The sequence below is a fragment of the Antechinus flavipes genome, chromosome 6 (assembly GCF_016432865.1).
Source record: "Antechinus flavipes isolate AdamAnt ecotype Samford, QLD, Australia chromosome 6, AdamAnt_v2, whole genome shotgun sequence".
NCBI lineage: Eukaryota > Metazoa > Chordata > Mammalia > Dasyuromorphia > Dasyuridae > Antechinus > Antechinus flavipes.
In genome coordinates this window covers 190745996-190769657 of record NC_067403.1, presented here as the reverse complement: position 1 = coordinate 190769657, position 23662 = coordinate 190745996, and the positions used below count along the sequence as shown (strand labels likewise).

At 37.8% G+C, this 23662-nt stretch overlaps 1 protein-coding gene across 2 annotated transcripts in view; it reads right to left on the bottom strand.

Annotated features, from left to right (window-relative positions):
- Window positions 1–22972, bottom strand: part of HTRA3 (HtrA serine peptidase 3) — a 46554-nt gene extending 23582 nt beyond the window's left edge. Inside the window, exons 1-2 of one of the 2 annotated variants that reach the window (XM_051964073.1) lie at window positions 20802–22972; window positions 1822–1921 (exon numbers count right to left, since the gene is read on the bottom strand). In XM_051964073.1, the coding sequence (XP_051820033.1) occupies window positions 1822–1921; window positions 20802–21216 (515 nt within the window). In that variant the 5' untranslated portion in view covers window positions 21217–22972. The remainder of the gene's footprint in view (window positions 1–1821; window positions 1922–20801) is intronic. The other variant, XM_051964072.1, reaches the window with a different exon arrangement.
- Window positions 22973–23662: the final 690 nt, after the last annotated feature.

Sequence of the window (23662 nt, the reverse complement as noted above, 5' to 3'; positions counted from 1 at the left end):
GCTGTTTCTTACACATGTCTTCCATTTAACAGTCCCTGTCTTTGTACACACAGGCTGCCCCTCAATCTGGGAATGTATTCCCTCTTAACCTCTTCCTCTTAGATCCAATTTCCTTCAAAGTTCAACTAAAATACTGCCTTAGATTCTAATTACCTCCCCACACACACACACCAAGTGTTTATCCTAAAAACATTTCATATTTACTTACAACTATATTGTAAGTAAATTGTACAATTTATATTTATTTATAATCAGGTTGACCCCTTCTTCCTCTTCCCCTCAGCACATAGTAGACATTCCATAAAGTTTTGCTAATTGACTGATTATCACTATATCTAAGGTCCTGGGCCAGACTATATGAGAGCAGATAAAAGGCTAATTCTTGGTCTCAGAGAATTTATAGTCTCTTCAAGGCAATTTTCTCTTTGCTGAGTTGTTTTTCAATTGTATCCGACTCTTTGTAACCTCATTTGATGTTTTCTTTGGCAAAGATACTGGAGTGATTTGCCATTTCATTCTCCATCTCATTTTACAGATGAGGAAACTAAGGTCAACAGGGTTAAGTGGCTTGCCCAGGATCACACAGGTAGCAAATTTCTGAGATTGGATTTTAATCCAGATCTTCCTGAGTCCCAGTTCAGTGCTCTAACCACTGCATCATCTAGTTGCCCTTTTTAGGGGATAAGAATCATTAAAAAAATTAATAGTGATTTGCTCCCTTGGTTCCTCTCATATTTTACTTCTTAAGGTATTCATGTCTATATCTGATCCTTTGTCCTTCATTCTTGAATTGAACCATGACTTCAGGGAGGTGATACCCTGACATGCAAATGAGTTGAATTTATGTAAAGATGATATCTGTCCTAGCCACTGAATGAATGATAAACTCATCATGTGAATAAATTGTAAATACCTTGAGAAGAAGATAATTTTGCTCTTTTAAAAATGTCTTTGTATTTTTCAAGTCTAGTACAGAGACAGTGCTTCATAAATGTTTGTTGAAAGGAATTGACTAAAATTAGTTATCACTTGAACTGGGAATGCTTGGAGGAGGGTTAGAAGTTGAACTGGCAAACCTGGAAAGCATCACATGAACTGATGCTAAGCGAAGTGAGCAGAACCAACAGAACATTGTACACAGCCACAACAAGATTGTGTGATGATCCACTATGATGGACTTGGTTCTTTTCAACAATAAAGTGATTCAAGAGAATGCCAATAGACTTGTGGTGGAAAGAACTATCTGCATCCAAAGAGACTGAATGTGGATCACCGTTAATGTTTTCACTTTTTTGTTCTTGTTTGTTTTTTCCTTCTTGTGTTTTTCCCCTTTTTGATCTGATTTTTCTTGCAGAGCATGACTAATATGGAAATATATTTAGAAGGAAATGCATATGTTTTATTTCTATTGCATTGCTTGCTATCTTGGGGAAGGTAGAGAAGAGGAAGAAAAACTCAGAACAAAGTTTTGCAAAGGTGAAGCTGAAAATTATCTTTGCATGTATTTGGAAAAATAAAATACTATTAAAAAAAAGAAGATGAAGAAATTGGATTGGCAGAAAGGGAACCAGAAAGAGCATTTGAGTATGAGAGACCAGCATGAATAAAGGTTTGGAAGTCAGAAAGGGCAGGATATAGGGAACTAAAGGTGAAAGGGAGAGAAAGGGAGGAGATGGACATGGAGAAAATTGTCTGTATTGGCAGGGAGGATTTAGATTTTATTTCCATTAAAGGAATCATTGACCAAGGACAGAAAATAGACAGGAGGACTAGAGTGGAATGGGCGAGAATTGATGTGGCAAACATAAGCGAATTACCTACCTCAGAAAAAGTTCAATGTGAACCACTGCTGGTGCAATCTTTTCCACCACATCCGCAATGAAGTTAAACTTGTACCTCGGGCTGGTGTATTGTTGGTGACCTATACTAGCAGAAAGAATTGGGTATTTTAATAAGAAGATACAGCTTTTGGGATTTACCTACAGGAAAAAAATAGATGTGGGATAGCTGAGCTCTCTGTGGTTTTAATCAGTTTAATGATGATAATGACAAAGCTCTCTCCTTTGTCACTTCTTAAGCAAAACAGATAGAAAAATCTGGGATTGCTCAACAGATGAATCAGAGACAGGAGCAATTATTCCCTTTCTAGATGACCTCCTTACTTGAAAAGGTATCAAGAATATTCCCATTTTGGATTCCAATGGGAAGTTTAAATTTTCAGAGTTTTTTTTTTTTTTTAAGATTTATATGAGATTTTTTGGAACACATAGATTTGAGTTCCGATTCCAGCTCAATTACTACTTTGTGAGCATAGGCAAAGTTACCTTTATTGGACTCAGCTTTACTACTATAAATTAAGGGGATTATACTTGAAGTCTCCTTCCAATTCTAAATTCTATACTACTATAAATCATTATTATATATTATTAAAGTCTATTGTTCAATATCATATAATAATACAATCTATTATGCAGTAATAAATTATATAGCTAGCATCTACATAGTGCTTTTAAGTTTTATAAAGTGCTTTCCATGTTATCACATTTGATCTTCATCCCTTTGGAGTATTATTAACATCATCATCCCCATTTTTATAGAGGAAGGAAACTGAGGCAGTCAGAGCTTGTACTTTGCTTAGGATCACATACCTTATAAGAGCCTGAGCCAGGATTTGAATACAGGTCTTTCTGACTCCAAGACAACACTTTATATCTTGATACTACTTAGCTGCCTTAAAGAGAGGTTTACTTGCATTAGGTGGGTACAGGCACTTTGGAAAGCAACATATGCATTATATCATAATCAACAAAGGCAGGATATAAAACACTGGATTTGACTTCAGGATGACCTGGGTTCAAAGCTTCACACACATTCCATCACTGTTCTGAGACTTAGTGTCTTCATTATAAAATAGGGGTAAAGGAGGCTCAGTAGATAAAACACTGAGTTCAAATCTAGCCTCTCAGAAACTTTCTAGCTAATCCTGGATAAGTCATTCAATTTTTGTCTCTTAGTTTTCTCATCTGTAAAATGGGGATAATGACAGCACCTATTTTCTGGATGCTATGAGGAGAATATGAGTTAATCTTTATAAAATGCTTTATAAAATCTTAAAGCTCTAGACAAATGCTAGCTATTATTGACTGCTGACAGGAGTTTAAGGAAACAATATTGTAAAACTGAACAGATTTTAGACATGGGAACTATAATGCTGTTTCTGGTCTTTGGAACCATCACCCTTGTTTTAAAATCTAAAGTCATTCATGATTAAAACAAAGAATCATATAACCCCAAACACCTAGAAATGGAAAAATATAAACAAGCAAATACACAAATCTCATCCTCATTAACAAGGCCTCATTCAAAGTCTATGGAGATATTCCTCCAATATTCAACAAATATCTAATTAGCTCTTTCAAGGAAACAGCTTGGTAACATAAAAAGAAAGTTCAAAGCCTGCTGTCTACCATGTTAACTTGGGTTCTTCATTTAACCATGCTAAGTCTCAGCTTCTTAATCTATAAAGTGAAAGTGTTCGCAGCATTTATTTAGTACCTACTATGTGCCAGGTACTGTGTTAAATGCTGGACAAAGCAAAAAGAGGCAAAAAAAAAAATCCCTGTCTTCAAGGAGTTTACAATCCAATGGAGGAGACAAGCAAACAAATATATGCAAACAAACTATATATAGAATATGGAAAGTAATTAATAGAAGAAATGCTCTAGAATTAGGAGCTGGAAGAGGATTCCAGTAATAAATTGGCTTTTAGTAGAAGCTTAAAGGAAGCCAGGAAGGTCAGTAGTCAAGAGCAGAAGGAGAATGTTCAGAGAGAATGCCCAGAGCTGAGACTTGGGAGTATCTCATTCAGGGAATAGCCAGGAGTATAGGTCAGGGAATAAAATGTAAGAAAACTGGGAAGATAGGAGATGACTAAGTTATAAAGAGCTTTGAATGCCTATCATAGGATGTTGACTCCTCAAGTTAATAGGAAATCACTTAATTTATTTTCAGGGTGGGGATATGATCAGATCTTCACTTTAGGAAAATCATTTAAGTGATAGAATGGAGAATGGAGTGGAGTGGAAGGCAGGCAGACTCCCCAGCTGGCTATTATAATAATCCAATTGTGAAGAGATAAGGGCTTAGAGCAGAGGGGCAGCAGTGTCAGAGAAGAGGAAGCATTAAAAAGTCCATTCTTTGCATCGATTTTTACCTAGCTTCATCAATAATTGGAAGTTGCCTCAGTCAAACTGAGATTTTTAAAGATCTTAACTTTTTATCTCCCAATGCACCCCCCCCCAAAAAAAAAAGCCATCCTGGTCTAAATCCTGGCCACTGACTCTGGAAGAAAAAAGTGAGCCTGGTGATTTTACCAGTTGTCCCTCACTCAAATTCAATTCACTTGCATCACTTCCTTGATGTCATTGCCATCTTCAAGAATGAAGGGCAACAACAATGACAAAGGAGAAACCAGCAACCTTGACAACAGTTTGGAAAACTGAAGTGAGATACAGTGAGGAGGATGATTATTTTAAGCCTGAGGGACTAGGCAGATGGTGTTACCTTTTACAGAAATAGGGAAAGTAGGAGTGGGGAAAAGTTGGGGGAAAAGAAAACGAGTTCCGTTTTGGGCATATTGAATTTAAGATGTCTACTGGGCATCCATTTCCAATTGTCTGAAAGACATAGAGATGGTCATAAAGCACAGGAGTTGTTGAGATCATCAAGAACTCTTCGGATTAATTTCATGAAGTCCATAAACTTAGATGAGAAGAAAATTATATCTTTATTTTCATTGTCCTTTAACTGAAACTTAGCAATTCATTTAATTATATAAGGGCATTATTATGAATGGTATATATAGATTTCACTAAATTGTCAAAGGGGTTCATGAAACAAATAAGGGTTAAAAAAAATCTTATCTAGATGGTCTCTGGCTCTAACTCTGTGATTCCATGAATCTTCTATATACAGAATTAAGTCTTAGGGGAGAGAAAAAAGTCTAAGTAAGATGCAGATTTCATGATTATTATGGAAATATTTTACATGACTACATATGAATAACATATATCAAATTGCTTGCCTCCTTAGTGAGGAGGGCTGGAGAAGGAAGAAGAGAGAGAATTTGGAACTCAAAGTTTTTAAAACAATTTTAAAAGTTGGTTTTATATCTAACTGGGAAAAATAAAATACTAAATAAAATAATCAATTTTTTAAAAGATGCAGGTTTTTGTTTTCAAGGAACTTATGGGGTATTACTAGTATCCAAGTTTAATACAGAGAAGAAAAAAAGATAAATAGAACTATAATAAACATTACCATGGCAAGTGTATTATTGACTTAGAGAAAAGGGTCAGAAGGATAAATGAATGTGCTAATTAAGCAAGTTGTATAGATTTCCATGCTGGCAAGGCTTCTATTATGAAAGCATGTTTTCAACTAAAGAATGTTCATTTTGCATGAAGTCAGCCAGAGGCAGGAGAAAGAATGTTGGACTTGGGAGACCTTAGGGTAAATCTTGACTCTGCCTCTTAACAAATTATGCAACTCAGTCTCAGTTTCCTCATCTGTAAAATGGGAGTAACATCTATATTATGTGGCTTCAGCAATGGGCCTGAAAAAAGTACTTTGTAAAGTATAAAGTACAATGTATACATGAATAATTATGCTTAGTGAGAAGCATTTAATTTTGCTTTGGCCCAGGTTTGCCAGGCAGTTCGTGAACTTTGATGAAACTTTTTTGATGGATTGAATTTCATTCACCGTTACCAAACAAGCCAAAGGCATTTAAGAAATGACTCGTTTTTCTTTTCTTTCTTCATTTATGGGTGTGTGCCAAGATCTCCCACTTAGCTGTGGAAGGTATTGACTTAATTTGGAACAAACAAGGCTCAGTGTTTGCCTTGAAAGGCTTGAATTAAAAAAAAAAAAACTCATATACTCCCCCTACCAAAAGGGGAAAAAAAAAGAAAAAAACGTTACTGGAATTCAATCTACCAGCAAACTCCTGACATGAAAGATGAAGCTTGGTGCTCAAAATTAACTTTGCTGTCCAGCTGTGAAGGCAAGCAATCTCAAGAGTTGGGTAAGATCTCAAAAATTGTTTAATTTAACTCTTTAGAGCTGAGTTCTACTTCTTTAAAATCTAGATCCTAAAATCTAGCTATTCTATTTACTACCTACATTTAAGTGGGCATGCAATTTAACTTCTCTGGACCTCAGTTTCTTCAATTGTAAAGTGGGAAGATTGGGAAAGATAATAGTGAATTTAGTGATCATATTGTCTAGTCTTCCTATTTAGCTCTAAATTGTTTGAGTCTATGATACAGAAAAGAATGAGATCTCCCATAACAAGATGTTATACAATCTTTATTTGAATACCTCCAGTGATGCTGAACTTACTACTTCACAAGAAATCCATAGGTGAAAAGTTCTTTATCAAAAGCCATAATCTGCCTCCTGCGATTTATACTTTCACTTCTAACTCTGCCATCTGGGGCCAAGCAGAACAAATTTAATCCTCCCTTTCTCTTGAGACTGTGATCAAGCCCTGAAGTCATCTTGTCTCCCTTTTAAATATCCACAGTTCACCTCAACTGTTCTCTGATGGCCTCTCTATCTTTACTGTTAATATCCCTTTTAAAATGTGTAACCCGGAATGGAAGGCACTACTCTAGAAAAGCTCTGATGACTACAGAGAACTGTAGACTTATCACATCCCTTTTGATATAAATTGATATTCAAGAGAAAGGAAACATTTCTCTAAAGCCCCAGGATTCTACCCAAGAACCCTCTTCCTAAATAGGACAGTGATTAATTATTAATATTCTTATGGGCCTTGGAACTTTTGAAAGTACTTTAGGTGCATTATCTAGGGCTCATCACAACTCTAAAGAGTAAATATAAATACAGCTGAGTTTCACAGCCCATAATCTCAGAGGCATGATGGGAAACTAATTTTTCCAGACTCTAGGACCACTTCATTCCTTAAAATATTCTAGTAAGTGTCAGAAAGTTCAGGGAAAAGATAATGGCCTGAAATTCTACAAAATACTCCAATTCAGGAGATATATAGAAGGTTCTTATTAAGGACTAACTTCAGATGATACTCAAGGAGGATAGAAACATTGGTGATGAACTTATTTTAGCTGGTACCCCACTAGAGAATAGGTTCTTTTGGGTCCCATGCAAAAGCTTCCATCGACTAGTCTCCATCAATTGGAGAAGAAAGATGGATAGGGCAGAATACTCATGCAAGTTGGATGACTTCTGTGTTGTTCAGGTAGTTTATCCCAAAACCAGGACTTGAGAGTCCCTTTAGAGCTTTTTGTACTGCCTCTTCTGTGAGGTCCTTCCTCACTACCACTCCATGTGACTGGTGGTCAGAACTCCTGCCTCTCTGCCTAGATTTAGCTTTTATAGGATCGTTGTGGTCCACTGCAGAGGAGGCTCCATGTTGCCTCTTAATACTGATGTAGTATCCTGTTCCCCAGATAAACAGCTGGAGTCTAACCTCTGAGAGCAGTTTATTTCAGAACCTATCTGATTATAAGCCTAGAATCAAAGTCCCCTTGTATCAAGTTAACCCTGGAGCACAGGTCAGTGTTGAATGAGTGGGGATAAATAAAGTGTCATGAGATGTGGTTGTGTTTTAATAGCAGGAGGCTCTTTTAAGTCTCTACATTAGCAGCCAGCAGGAGTAAATCTCTTTGATGGATTACTACAGAATAAACAGAGTGGGACAATTTGGCAGATTTAAAGTTTGCCACTTGGTTTTATGTCAGTCCAAAATTATTAAAATACACACATACAAACACACACACATATACACACACACACACGAAATAAAACCTCTTGCTTACATAAGCTTCTAGTGGAAAGCAAAGCCTAGCAAGTCCAGCTATGATGACCATTATTCTTGGGTACACTCAGAGTGTCGCTGAAAAAAAAATGTGGGAATAATTTTTTTCATTTGCATGTCACAAATAATTCATGAGGGGGGGATTCATCTGTTTGTGTCTTTGTTGAATAGCTTTACGGAATGAGCTCAATTTACTAAAGCCCAAGTTTAGGAGCTGGAGGAACTTTTCACATACAGCCATGGGGGAAGCATGGGACAGTGAGGAAACCTGGAGTTAGATGTATTCTCTACCTAGACTATCAAGTGAGTTTAAGCAAGTCTATTAATACTTCTCTGGTCCTCAATTTTCTCTTCTGGAAGAGGTCAGATTAAATGTCTTCTGAAGTCCTAGCCAACTCTAGACCCAAAGATCCTATGTGGTCTGGATCAGTGACCACTCTACAGACAGAGAGTCTAGCCCATCCTGAGGTTAAGTGATGCTCCCTTCACTAAAGAGATTTGAAAGTATTTGTTACACCAACTACCACATTGCCCCTCCAGTTTCTCCAAATGATCTTTGTGGGGCATGAGTTCATGATCTGTTACCATTCTATGACCTTCCACTGGTTGTCAACATTCATCCGTCCAAAAACATGGTGTCCAGAATGAAATATAATGATCCCAATATGTCTGGACAGGGCAGAGGGCAGAAAACAGGAGTCTGGGGCTGTCTCCATCCTGGATACCATGACTCTCTCAATTAGCCTTGTACAGAATCAATAAATCTGATGTACCATTTGCTTTAATCCTACTCCTATCCCACAATCCTTCTAAGTCTTTAAAGGGAATATGGGATCATCCACTGGGAATGCTACAGAAGGGATGCCTGCTTTGCTCAGTTTGAACTGGAAGATTTTTGTGGTCAGTTAATCAATTAATGAGTGCTGTTTGCTAGTTATTGTGATAGAAATTGGGAGTGTAAATATGAATAAAGAATCAATCTCTTCTCTCAAGTAGCTTATATTTCAATGGATCCCTCTCAGCTCTATCTCTGTGGAATTTTGGGAGGAAATCTAGGGACATTGGGGTGGAGAAGGAAAGAAGATCCAAGATTTTTAAAATGCTTCCCATCGGCACAGATGAATCCTTCAGATGAAAGAATGAGATGGAAGTTAAGAAATTTGCATTCCCCCAAACCAGGCTTCCTCTATATGCTACACCAGTTTGAAAAGATCTACATTTAAAAACAAAAATGAGAATAATTCTCACTCTGGGTTGCTCCTGTCTTCAAGCCAGCATTCTGAAGTCAACCCTCAACTTAGGTGGAATTTTCTCTGCCCACAAAAAGTGATCCATAAATCCCCCAAAAAATTTTGGTCCCTTGGAACAATAAAGTAAACCCCATGGGGGTCTCTATTGTATACTTTTGTGAAAGAGAAGGTTAACAAAAATTTAGTAGGGCTGGAGAGAGGCAGGAGGCTATGCCGTTTAGGAATTTGTGGCTTTTCCCATAGCTTAAAACATTCCTGTATGGCTCCTTTTTGGGTGGGAGGGATGGAGAGAGACTGAATTTGCATTCATTTGGAAGGAAAGGAGACTTCTATACCTTCAAGTAGAATAAAGAGATTCAGAATTTCCTGACCAGAAGAAGGAAAATATTTTCTTTGGCAGTCACCATGATGTTTCTGAAATCAGTAGGTGTTTAGGAGGCAGTGTGCTGTGATGCAAAGAACACTGGATTTGGAATCACAGTACCTTCTGACCACCTGTATAACCTCAGATAAGCTACTTTTCCCTTTCTAGGGCAATTCAGAAAATGAAAACTTTGATCTCTTGGAAGAAGTAAAGTAGAGCTGTAATCAGGAAGACCTGAATTCAAATCTTGATTCAGTCACTTATTAGCTATGTGACCTTGAGCAAGTCACTTAAATCTCAGTCTGCCTCTATTTAATCATCTATAAAATGGGGACAATAATATCACCTTCCTTTCAGGCTTTCATTGTAAGCATCAAAAAAATAATGATTTACAGTGATTTAATGTGCTCTATAAATGATAACTAGCTATTTTGTCTTTAATTTCTTCTTTTAATTTTTTTTTCCTGGTTTTGATCTCTAAAGTTTCTATGAGTAATTTCTCAATAGACAGAGAGGTTGAGTTCCATCCAGAAGTTAAGTGATGCCCCCAGAGAGACCCCTCTGAGAAAGAGACCACAACATCAGCCACTATCCCACTGCCTCAAAGTTCCCAATACATGTTCTAAAATGGGTTCTTTGAAACTCTGAGAATTACCCTCCAGTGGTTTTAAAATTATATTATGAAACAGGCTTCTTAATGCCTCTCTTTTTTTAAAATACCCCCCCACTCCAACCCAGCACCTTCCCTCACTGAATAGCATCACTCAGGGCCAAGAATAATCTCAGTGGCTTCTGTATAATGGTTTCTGTAAGATTTGACCAAGTCCACTGGGTCTGCTGAAATTTAGTCACTGTGTCACTGGAGTAGGGGATGGGATAGGAGGTTGGAGTTAACTGAAAACTGCAATCACAGCTGAAAATTCCACAGAACTCAAACACACCAGGGCCAACTGTCCTAGATTATGATTTACTCTCTTTTCTAAAAAAAAAAATAAGGACAGGAGGCTTCTCATTTTTTGAGTCATTATTGTATAGACATAGAATTTTCCACTTATTCTAATCAGGAGGCTGCAATGGTATTGTAAAAAGGCCTGTGACTTTGGATTCCAAGTCCCTGAATTCAAATCATTCCCCCATTTCTTTACTATCCCTGGAAAAATTTCTTTCTCTCTCTTTACCTCAACTTCCCCATCTGTAAAATGAAGATCTTAACATTTATCAAAATATCTCAATGAAAAAATTTGGTAAATTACTTTGTTATCCTATTGAAAAATCCCAAAAGTATATAGTATTGTTAATAATAAACATTTACTAACTTTATGATTTTAAGATTGTTTTATACTAGTTTCTTGATGAAAATTGATATCTTTAATTTTATTTTTCTATATATGTATATTCATAATAAACTCCAGAATTTTTTTTTCTTTTCATACTGAATTGAGGCTATGGCAATTTTTGGAGACCAAAAATCTTGAAAACTCCTAGTCTCAGAAATTTTACATCACCTCAAAATCTTATCATACTCTAAAATGCCAGAGTAATCTAGAACCTTAAGCATAAAGGTGGAATGATTTCCATTCTCTACAGCACAGATAACCTGGGCATTGTATCATTTGCATTCCAAACGCTGAGTCAGTAGAAGTGATCCAACGTTAAAAATGTTGATGAAAATTTATTTATGTTTTCTTCTGAGAAGAGGGCAATGGTAAAATCTTACTTCCTAGGCTCAAGAAATCTGAGTTCTTGAACAGTCTAGTTCTTGACTTCTGGTCATCTGGCTATCACATGGCCCTATGAGGGTCAGGGGATTTCAAGATATGAAGAGGCTTTGAGATCTTTTAGTCTAATCCCTTGACCCTTGTTTAAAACATGAGAAAACTCATGCAAGAAGGTTTGGCAAACAACTACATTTTTCTAATAAATACTAAAAAATATGTTGATAAACATTGATGAAAGCTAATAAGAATCATATTCAGAATTTGAACCTTTCTTTTCAGACTATATTCAGTGCTTTTTTCTATTAGGCCACATTGACATCTCTCTGGCATATACTATACTTCTATTCTATGGCATTTCAGAATTATGGACTTTCTATCAAAAACAAACAGACAGACCCCAACTACTGTATCTATGAATGTATATTTTATTTATCTCTCTCTGTTTTTCTCTGTCTCTCTGTGTGTCTCTCTCATATATATGTAAATAGATACACATATATATTATATATAAATATACATAAAGTATACACATTTATACAGTATGTATCTCATATAATGTGCATATCACACATGCACACACTTGTATGCACACATGTATATGTGTACACTTATGTATGCATACATATGTGTGAATGCACATATCACACATGCATTGCAACACATTTATGGTCATGTCTATTATAGAAATGCATGTGCATGTTTATGCATGCATAATATACAAACATAGTATATAATACATATACTGTATAAACACATACTAGATACATAGTTTATTAATATGTAAATGTGTGTGTATATTATAGACATATATGTATATGTATAAATATGTGACTATAGGTATATATAGTTTCCAAAGCACTTTTCCTAAGTCACTTCATTTGATCTTCACACACCTTGTGAGGAAGACAGGAGAAGGATAATTCCTGAGAAAACCCAGATACCAAGAAATGAAGCACAGAATCTTGGAGTTGGAAGGGACGTTGCAAGTCAATAAATCCAATCCTTGCATGAAGCCTAAGTTTCTTCTGTAACATCCTTGACAGATGAGTATCTACTTTAAATATCATGCCGTTCAAAAAGTTCAAGTTTAGGGAAATAGCCAAGGAAGATATCAAATAACCGACATTTTTAATTTGTAGAATTTTTCTCTGTCATTTTATATCAAAAAGTCAACCAGCCATAGCAATCATCTATCTGGTAATGTATCTGGTGTCTAATGTCCCATTTTAAGAATGAGGCTCTTATATACTTGAGAGTTCACAGAATTTCAGAGCTAGAAGAGATATTGGGGCTTTAGGCCTTTTATCTCCTAAATGAGAAAACTGAGTTCTAGAAAGAAAAAGTGACTTTTTCAAGATAAACAAACTGATCAATAATAAAGTTGGAATCAGACCCCAGGTAAATATGAGTCCAGGACCTTCCCTACAATTCATTCACATTTTAAAGGAAGGAAAGAGTGGGAAGAAAATTCAGTCCTTTTGTTTCTGTCTAAATCTATTGCTTGGCAACTCCTCTGAAAACTTCTGCATCTCACTTTAATTGAATACCAAATTTTCTTGATGAATGCCAAACTAATCTCAGAGCCTGATCAGAAAAAATAAATAACTTTTTGGCTCAATCATTCAAGCACTAGCTGAATAAGTCCCATACATGAACCAACATGGGAACAGAGCATTCCCACTGTGGAATTGTGTTAAGCGGGTCTTAGGTCAGACAGACAGAAGTTGTCTCATCAAAGCAGATTATTGTCTGACTTGAGTCCTAATAAAAAAAAATTGGCTCAGCTTGCCTTCATTCCATCATTATTCATCTGAAATTCTTTGTGTAGAGGGAAATGGAAGACAAGATCACATCTGGATATTTTCTCATTGAATGGTAGTCTTGAGACTCAGAAGGCTCCAAAGTTAATATCATAACTTTTTTAAAGTCATCCACTTTGAAGCAGGGAAAGGGGAGGGGAGTGTGAAGCATTCATTAAGCACTTATTATGTTCTAGGCACCATAATCAGTGCTTTATAAACATTGTCTCATATAATAACTCTATTTTAATTTGCTTTCTTTCTGATGTTTAGATCAGCATATATGTGGACCTTAGAGACTATTTAATTCACTGCCTTACCTAAAGAATGAACCCCCTCTATAATTTCCCTGATAAGTCATTCAGTCTCCAGTTGAGGACTTTGAATGACAGGAAACCATTCTTGAGTCTGCTTGTTGCAAGAGAGTCAATATATTATATTCGATGGAATATTTAATTTTGTGTCAGGAAAACACTGGTTTGAAGGCCATCTCTGACATCTATTAGATGAATGACCATAAGGATTGTAGTACTAAGAGTACTTAAAGGCATCTAGAAGGTGCAATGGATAGAGTGCTGGATCTGCAATCAGGTCTCAAACCTGACCTCAGATACTTTTAGTTGGACAAATCATTTTACCTCTGTGCACCTCAGTTACTGCATCTGTAAAATGGGGATAACAGTACCTACCTCCCAGGATTGTTGTGAGGATCAAATAGGATGATATTTGTAATGTGCTTAGTAAACCTTAAATGCCAGTTGTTGTTATTATTTTTGATAGGATTATTGCCACAACACAGGATTGTTTTAAATGTCAAAATGTAGACAAAATACTTTGAAAAGGTATTAAGTGCTATGTAAATGTCAGCAGGAGTTACTAGAAATTTCTTTAAAGAGTGATGGCCAATCACTTTCCCTCTACTTTCATCCCTGGGTCCAAGAAGAATAGGTCTAACTGTCCTTTCCCTCTACTTTCATCCCTGGGTCCAAGAAGAATAGGTCTAACTGTCCCTAGACTTCAAGGCAACTATCATGTTTTCCCTTAAACTTGTCTACTTTAAGCTAAAGTGAAAAGAAACAAGAACCATTTCTCTTAAATTGTCTTCAGATGATGTGGTTTCACAGTTCTTCCCATACTCTTTCCCCATCCTATTTCTCAAACCCAGGGAAGTCCTCCAGTGGGTCTAGTTCAGCATCCTTAGCAAAGAAATTGTGAACATACTGCCCTGGATTTTTCCAGGATAATTATGGGAGTTAAAGATTTCTCATGGGGCTCTCTAAATGAGTACAGGATGAGAAAATGATACTACAAAGAACACTAGGTCAGACCAAAGGAAATCCCTATAATAATCCTGATTCTGCTACTGTGTTTCTTTGGATAAGTCATCCTCATAAAGATGGAGAATATTGTTCCTCACAATAAATAATAAATAATTTAAATAAATTAAATAAATAATTAAAAAATAAGTTCATTTATTTTTAAAAAGAACAAAAAAATGGGGCAGCTAGGTGGCACAGTGGCCTTGGATTCAGGAGGACCTGAATTCAAATTTGCATTCAAACCATTTACTAGTTGTGTGATCTTGAGTAAATCACTTAACTACAATTACCACCAAAAAATAAAATAATTTATCCCATTGTAGAAGAAGCCTTTCTAACTTGGTAAGGCTAACTGATCAAACTCCATTGGTATGACTATAAGTAACCCAAGATCAGGCCCATACTACAAGATAATGGGAAATTTTTGTGAATATCTATGTTTTGATCTGCCTATCTATTTTTTAATCTCTATTTATCTACAAGTACTTATATCTATTTTTGGAAAAGTTTGCCCCCATAATACTTCTCTTATTCTTATGGGCTTTCAGGTTATCTGCACATATAGATTGTCCCGAACTAGAATATAAATTGTATACACATAATTTAAGGAAAATGATTCTGGCTTTGAAATCTGAGGATGTGGCAGTTCTGATCCATTCTACTGGTTAGCCATGTATTACTCCTAGGAAGTCTTACCATCTCTTTGAGCCTATAAAACTAGGATAATAAGATGTTCACTATTTTATGTAGTCTTTATGAACAAAATCCTTTGTAAACTTTGAAGGACTAGTAGGGATTGAGCAGGCATTGTCTCACAGCAACAATGTGATGATAATAGATTTCCAAGTTAATTCAATAGCCCACATTGTAAAATAGAGTATATTATTTCTGGGTTCCAAAAAGGGTTTTAAAAATATAATACCCTTCCAGTCACAATTTGAATTAAAGTAGGCTTCAGATACTTGAAATGTTATAATATTTTTGATAGTATACCTTCAGCTTCTATGCTCACCAACTTCTTAAGAAAGATGGCAATGTTTTTTTTGCTCTCTGGGGCTCAAAAAAGCCCTTCTTAACCACAATATAATTCTGACCTCTTTTTCATATCTAATAGTAGTATTTTAAGTTAGATATTTAGAAACCAAGAAGCACCTGTACTCTAGATGATATATCCAAAGAAAATTTTGAGATTTTAAGTTCTTACAAATGTCTACTGAAGCAAATCAAAGAAACAAAAAAAACTGCTATAATAGAGAAAGATATTTAAATTTCTAAAACTGTTCTTAAGGATTACTAGGGCTTAATTAACTCCCCAAATAGGGTGGAGAAACATTTTTCATCTTTTATTTTTGAAAAGGGAAATTTTACATTAGAAATTTTATAGCTATCAACCTATATAATGAGATGTAATAGGGGAAAATGCTGGATCAGAAGTCCAAGCTCCCGAGTTTAAATCCTGATTATGCTACTTAAAATATGTTATGACCTTGGACAGATCTCTCTAGGACATGATTTCCTCATCTGTTAAAGGAGGTGGGGGTGGGGTTGAACCAGATTAACTCTAAGGTGCCTTCTAGATCTAGAGCTATTTGCTCACTGATATTATATAATAATCTGATTTCTGTGAGGCAAATCAATTTAGAGAGATGGAAAGGGAGAGGGGGCAGAATGTTTGCAATAAAGTACTTTAAACCTCTGTCCTTGGTCCTGTTCTCTTCAATATTTTTCTCTATGGCACAAATGGCATGCCTTACCTATTCTGCAGGTGACAAAGTCAGGATAGACAAGAGAATGAATATACTTGCTAAGAATTAGAATCTAAAAATATGTTAGCAAGATGAAACTATTTGCCAATGAAAGACAGAGTGATTGTAAAAGTGGGTTGGGCCTTGGCCCTTTGGAGAAAAATCAAAGCTACCAAACAATTCTAGAACCTTTCAGTATTTTGGTGATTTGATTAGCCTTTTGCTCTTAGAGTCTAAAGAATAAAAAGGGATCAGTAGGGCCAGGTGATACATGGGCTCAAGGCCTGGAGTCAGGAAGAACTGAGTTCAAATCTAGTTATGTGACTCTGGGCAAGTCACTTACCTTGTCACTTAACCTCGTTTGCCTCAGTTTCTTCATCTATTAAATGAGCTGGAGATGGAAATGGTAAATCACTTTAGTAATTTTGCCAAGAAAACCCCAAATGGAGTCACAAAAAGTCACATGTAACTAAAATGACTGAACAACAAATGTTGCTCAACCCTCTAGAGATATCTATGAATATTGTAGAGAAGATCTATATATAAAGTTGGGGGGAAGAAAATAGACTGGAGGGTTTATGAAGTCCCTTCAAAGTTACTACTAGTATTTTGTTGGGCAAATCATTTTTCTTCCTTGAGTCTCAGTTAGCTCATTTGTAAATGAGAAGGTTGAATTAGATGGTTTTGGAGATTGCTTCCAGCTCTGAAATTCTATGAGCCCTAACACTCATCTTACTTTCATACAGAAGCCAACCCTTTAAGTGCTGTATCCTTGGCCAAAAGGAAAGGCAGGATCCCCAAGGATCACTCATGAGTTCATCTGCCATAAACTCCCACCTGACTCATTGGAACAGCTTCTTATTTATTCCTTTAAACTTGTGCTCTTTGTTGGAACTCGGAGGGTAAACTTTCTAACAGTCATATGGGTCTTGGGATTCTCTTTGTTCAGAAATGGCAGAGGCCAGAAAAGTATTGAAAAGGTTGTGTTTGGGAAGCAACAGCTACAGTTGTCAAATGTTCTGGTCTTTAAACATCCTAACTGGTGGAGTTTCTGGCTCACTCTACCTTGGCCAAGCTTCTTGGCTTCCCAATGCCTGTCAACCCAGATGTGAGACTGCAGCAAATACAAGTCCTTGAAAACCAGATGTTATATCAGAACTATGGTATCCTGGGGAGAGGAGAAACACATACATATACACCCAAGTGATCTGTATGATTATTCCAAATTCTACATTCCAGTCTTCAGACAATCTGCAAAAAGGATTTAATAAATGAGGTACCTTTAACCTTGAAATAATTAAAGCTGAAAGAAACTGTCAAAGCCTGTTCTTCATAGGTATACCAATATTGGATGGATAAATCTTTATCTTAAGCTGCCTTGAATATATAATTCTGAATTGATCACATGTTCTTGCCTTGATTTAATTGGGATGTTCAGAATATATCAAGAAGGCAATATCAGGTGCTCATGTTGTTTGAGATGAAAAAGACACTTTAAAAACAACAATAACAAAAACCACAGAGAGATCAATTGTCTTTTTTGAGCTGGCAAGCATCCACAGAAACTTTTGGCCTGCTTTCCACTAAAGCAAATATCAGAGCCATTTCTCCATGAAAACTTTATAAAGTGTTATGAGGGATTTGATTAGAAATCCTTTCCAACTGAGCTCAAGCCATGAGTATAATCAAGTGCCCTCAGAAATAAATTAAGTACCTGAAAAGGGCATTTATCATATTCGGTTACATTCTTTAATACTGGCAGCCACACGACTTTAAGAATGCCATCACAGGTCATAAGTTAATTTCTAAGATGAAAGGATGGCTAGTTGGAAATTTTTCCATGCCAGGATAATAACATCATAAGAGCTAGAATGACCTCAAAGGTCATCTGGACCGATCCCCTCATTTTATAGATGGGGAAACTGAGGCACACAGATGAAAAACAATTGTTAAAGGCTATAGATCTTGATAGTGTCAAAGCTAGGAATTCTAAATCCAAGTCTTTTGTTCCTTTAATTATAGCAGGTTGTCTTCCCCATAGGACACAAAGATGGGAAAGAGAGGTATAAATAAAATGCTATGGTCGTTCAGCAAGGGCTTGGGGGGTGGGAATGGTAGTAAGTAATGTCATAAGACTTCACAGAAGAAAAGATACTTGAGTTTGTCCATGCAATATAGATAGGATTTCGGCTGGTAGGAATGGATCAGGGAGAAGGGTATTCCAGTATGATGAAGTGTAACTAATAATAATAGTTGGTATTTATTTAGTGCTTCAAAGTTGGCAAAGCATTTGACCTATATTATTTTCATTTGATCCTTTTTTGATTTACCCAATTTCACCCAGCTAAGTAAATGTCTTGAGATAGCATTTGAATTCGGCTCCTCCTAATTCCAAGTCTAGCACCGGATCATCTAGGCTTGGCCAAGCTAACTTCCAGAATTTGGAGTTGGTCTGTTTTGGGTTTTGCTGTTGATGGTGATCTGTGAACAAGGACCAGAAAATAGCGAGTAGACCTAGTTAGCAGATCGTTGTGTGAGTGAAAGAGAGTAGTATGGAAAGATAAGTATTTATATTTGAAAGGAAGGGGAGCACCATGCAAACTTATTTCAGTTGACACTTAATATATTGTGGGATATACAACCAATGGTCTGTAGAAAGCCTCCTGGTGACCTTTACCCTATGATTTTGGGAAATCAGAGCAACTAATTCTGTTTCTGGGATCAGGGTTGAAAGAGCTAGAAACCACGGAATGCTGAGTACATACAGGGATAGCTATTGCAGAGGTTTTCTCCACAATGCTCTGATTTGCAGCTACTCTCCTGGGGAAAAAGAATCCCCATTCCTGCTGCCAGTCACATCTAATTTGGAGATCATCTAGTCCAATTTGTTGACTTTATGGATGGAGAAACTAAGGACCGATGCTCTTCAATCCAATGACATAGTATCTTAGCTGTTCCATGAACAAGACATTCCATCTCTTGGCTCTGGGCATTCTTTGGGATTTCCCTGGAATACTTTCCTTCCTTTGAGTCTGACTACCAACTTCCCTGGCTTCCCAGCTAAAATCCTACTTTCTACAGGAAGCCTTCTGCATCCCCCTTTTTATTCCAGTGTCTTCTCTCTGTTCATTATTTCCTATTTATCCTGTTTAATTGTTTGCTTTGTCTATATTTGTTACTCCATTAGATTATAGCTCCTTGAGATCAGGGAACTATCTTTTGCCTCTTTTGTATCTGCAGTACTCAGCATAGTGCCAGGCACAAAACAGACACTTAATAAATGTTTACTGATTGAATATTAAAAAAAACACTAAAATAGTATAGTTCATATTTTCATAATATTTTCCAAGTGTTTTTTGTACATGTGCCTGCTCAGCTCTCAAAATAATGCTGTGTAGAAGAGAATTTTAACCCCATTTTACAGAAAAGGAACTGAATCCAGAGAGATCAAGTGAAAGAGAATTTCTGAGATCCCTTCCACCTATAACTTGATAATTTTACAAACCTATAGTTTTTTCTTAACCATTTCCTAAACTATTGGACTCTGCAGTTGGAAGGCCCAGAACAGCTATCACTGAGTTGGCTTTCTTCCCAATTTTTGCAGCAACCACTCTGGTCCATTCCCTTTTGTAGTCAGCTTACCAATCAAAACACATCTGTTCACTGAGAAGCAGCTTTGCAAATATTCCTGAACAAAGAACCAGGTGACATTGTTCCAATCTTCACATTTCTGGTAACCCTGTGGACCCTATAGTACAGTTTGGATTGCTAGGAGTAGAAATGTGTGTTGGGATTACTTTTCCTCTCTGGGCCAGTTTCCTTACCTTTAAAATGATTATCTCTAACTTCTCTTCTAGTTCTATTATCGTCTGGGTCCAAGTTCTAAGACTAGCTCAGATATTCTGTTTTGAGATCCATTTTTAGGGCTATCCAAAATAGAATGAGCAGCCTGGGGGAGGCAGTAGATTTCCCTTTATTAGAAATCTTCAAGCAAAGATTAAATAATTACTTCTCCCAGATGTCTTAAAAGGGGGTTATGGTTGAATAATGGCTTGGACTAGATACTTTCTCCAAGTCTGAGATTTCTGATTCTTTGACTTTAACTCTGATATTAAGCTTAAAGTTCTTCCCAAATCAGACATTTTAGGTTCTAGATTACAAGATCCCTTCCAGGCCTATTATTTTATTTTCTAAATTCTAAGTTCCTTTCTAGGACTTCTCCCAAATCTGACATTTAAAAATTCTAAGTTTCTGTCAATTAAGCAAGCAAGAAACATTTATTACATCACTACTAAACGCCAAGCACTGCTCTGAAGAGGTTGGGGATACCAAAAAATAAGCAGAGTACCTGTTCTCAAAGAACTCAATCTAATCGAAGAAAGAAGCAAAGATTTATACAAAGTATTACACAGGATAAATGGGAAATAATTAGAGAGAGAAAGAGCACTAGAATTAAGAGAGGTGGGGGAAAGTTTCCTGTGGGAGATGGGATTTTAATTGGGATTTTTTTTTTAAGCCAGAGTTCAGTAGGAAGAGAGTAGGAAGAGAGTAGGAGGGTATTCTAGACTTGGGAGCAAGCCAAAGAAAATGCCCGGAGCTGAAATTCTTTGGGAACTCTTTGTACACTTTGGGCTTCTAAAGTCCCCGAAAGCTCTGCCAGTCCTTGTGCCAGCTCTTTCAGGCTAGATCTTTGTGCTTGTCACACAGCTGGCCCGCTGGGCACAGTGGGCCCGCGCCCCTCTTACCCGATTCACAGGCACCCTTCTGGATCTGAATGACAGCGGGCAGCCCCTGCTGAAGGGCTTTGCGGCTGGCAGCCTTCAGCCGGCACACGTTGTCGTAGGTTCGCCCGTCGCTGCCGCACACCTGGTAGGTCAGCTTGCACTGGCAGACTCCCTTAGCGAAGCGCTTGCCCGCCGGGTGGCCACACTCCAAGCTGTCTCCACAGGGGGGGTCGTCCTTTCTGCCGCACGCATCGCCCTCGGCCGCGGCGCACACCAGGCAACAGTTACAGCTGTCGGGCACGTAGCCTCCCGGGCAGCTGGGAGTGGGGCACTTGGAGACGTCGCAGCGCGGGGGGCATGCCACGGGCTCTGCCCGGCTGGGGCGCAGCAGCGCCAGCAGCCCCAGGGTACACAGCAGGAAGGTACTTTGAAGCATGGCGACCCCTCTTCGCTTAATCTTGGGGCTTAACTGCTGCAGCTGCAACTAATCGAAACGACCCCTACAGAAGCCCTGTGGGACGGCTAAGAAACAAAGGCAGACACGCCAGTTGCGCAGACCAGGGGCGCCAAAGGAGCGCGGACCAGCCAGCGGACAGCAAATGGGATTTACTGCAAAGCCAGCTTAGCCAAAGCTAGAAGAAGCAGCCCCTGAGCCGGCCGGCTTGCTTATCCCTCTCCAGAGGTTCAAAACGTAGGGAGCACTAGCCCCTGGCGGGCTGGGCAGGGGTCGCTGGGAGGAGGCAGAGCCCTAACACACGGAGATGGGCTCTATCAAAAGCTCAATTCAAGGGAGACCCGGGCTGGAGAGCTGTTCCTGGCACATGCAAAATGCGCCAAGGGTCCCTTAGGCGTCTCGCTGGGTAAAGGCAACGGCTTCTACCCTTGCTCTGCTGGCAGGAGAGCGCGGAGCTGGATTTTAAAGCCCAGCCAGGCATCCAATGCTCCACCCCCTCAACACACACCCTGGGGAAGAAAAAAGGGGGAGGTGGGAGTGGGGTGTTGAGGACTCCCCAAGTCTGGCTGCTGAGCTTTGACACGGCAGCCAGGGATTATTGGGGAGCCGTAGTCTTGCCGCGGGAGGAGGCAGGGTTGCAGGAGCCTGAGCTAGAGCGCAAAGAAGTATGTATGTGGGCTGTGCCTTAGAGGCAGCTGCAGCTGTTTTAGGAGGAGGCGTCTGGGACCAGCTGCGCGCCCTGCCTCCGGCCCAGACCCCACCTCCTTGGAGAGCCAAATCTCAGCACCTCTTCCACCATGCCATAGCCCCTAATCTCCCTCTTCCTTTTCTCTCTCCTAACTACAATCCTCCTCCTCCTTTTCTTTACTTTCCATTCTCCCCTCCTTCTTCTTGCACCTCCTTAGCCTTTCCATAGTTTTCTTTCTCTTCAATCTAGCTCTCCTGATCATCTTCACCCTTTCCCCTCTCTGAACTCTTAATGTTCTTTCCTTCCACCCCGCCTTTCTTCTTAGTTCTTTACCCCTTCCATTTTCTTCCTCTTTTCTGCTTTTTCTTCCCTCCATCCTTTCCCATCTAATTTTTTTTTAAGTCTTATGACATTACTTATTACCATCCCCACCCCTTTTTAAATTTTGCTTTGGAAATTGGAGTGGGAGTGGAATTGACATATTGATCAAATAAAAGCTGCACTTTACCTTACTGGCTACTTCTCTTAGTGACCCATTTCTAGTAGCATAAGTTTTAACATTTATTCACATTTTAAAATTCATTTTTAGCTATTCTGTATTGAAAGTAGAGATTCAATTCAAGGTCTTCTGCCGCCAATTCCAGGGCTTTTTCCTTTCTTTAGCAGTGATAAATCTTCCACTAAGTAAGGAATTATTATTATTTTTTAAACGGCCAAAAGTTACTTCAAATAAAGTAGACTGCAAGGTTACCATGAGTCAGTAGTGTGATGCATCATCCAAGAAAGTTCATTCAATCTTAGGATGCATCAAGAGTATCATAGTGTCCAGGCCTAGGGAAGTAGTAGTCAATCTTTCTGAACTCTGCCTGGACAGAACACATCTGGAGTATTGTTTTTAGTTCTGAGGACCACTCTTTTTAAAATAGTATTTTATTTTTCCAATTACATGCAAAAACAATTTTAAATATTTACTTTTAAAAAAATTGAGTTCTGGATTTTCTCTCTTTTTTCCTTTCCTCACCCCTCCCTAAGACAATAAGCAATTTGATATAGATTATATATATGCAATCATGCAAAACATATTTCTATATTAGACACAATGTGAAGAAGTAACAATAATAGTTGACAAAAGGGAAAAAACCCAAAAAATAAAGTGAAAGTAATTTGCTTCAATCTACTTTCAGACTCCTTCAATTCTTTCTCTGGATATGGATAGAATTTTTCATCATGAGTCTTTTTGGAATTATCTTGAATCATTGGATCAGTCAGAGAAGCTAAGTCTTTCATAGTTGATTACTGTCATAATATTGTTGTTACTATACATCATGTTCTCCTGGTTCTGTTCACTTCATTTTGCATCAGTTTAACTTGCCAGGTTTTTCTGAAATCTTCCTATTCATCATTTCTTATTGCACAATAGTTTTCCATTACATTCATATACAACAACTTATTCGGCCATTTCCCAATTGATGAGCATTTCCTTGATTTCCAACTCTTTGTCATCACAAAGAGTTGCTTAAAAATATTTTTATGCATTTAGGTTCTTCTTCCCCTCATCCTTTTTTTCAATCTCTTTGGGATACAGAACTGTTAATGGCATTGTTGTATCAAAAGGTATACACAATTTGATTGTTCTTTGGGCATTATTCCAAATTGATCTTCAGAATAGTTGGATCAATTATGAGGACCACCCTTGAGAAACATTAGTAACCTGAAGAAGTCTCTAGAGAAGACTGAACA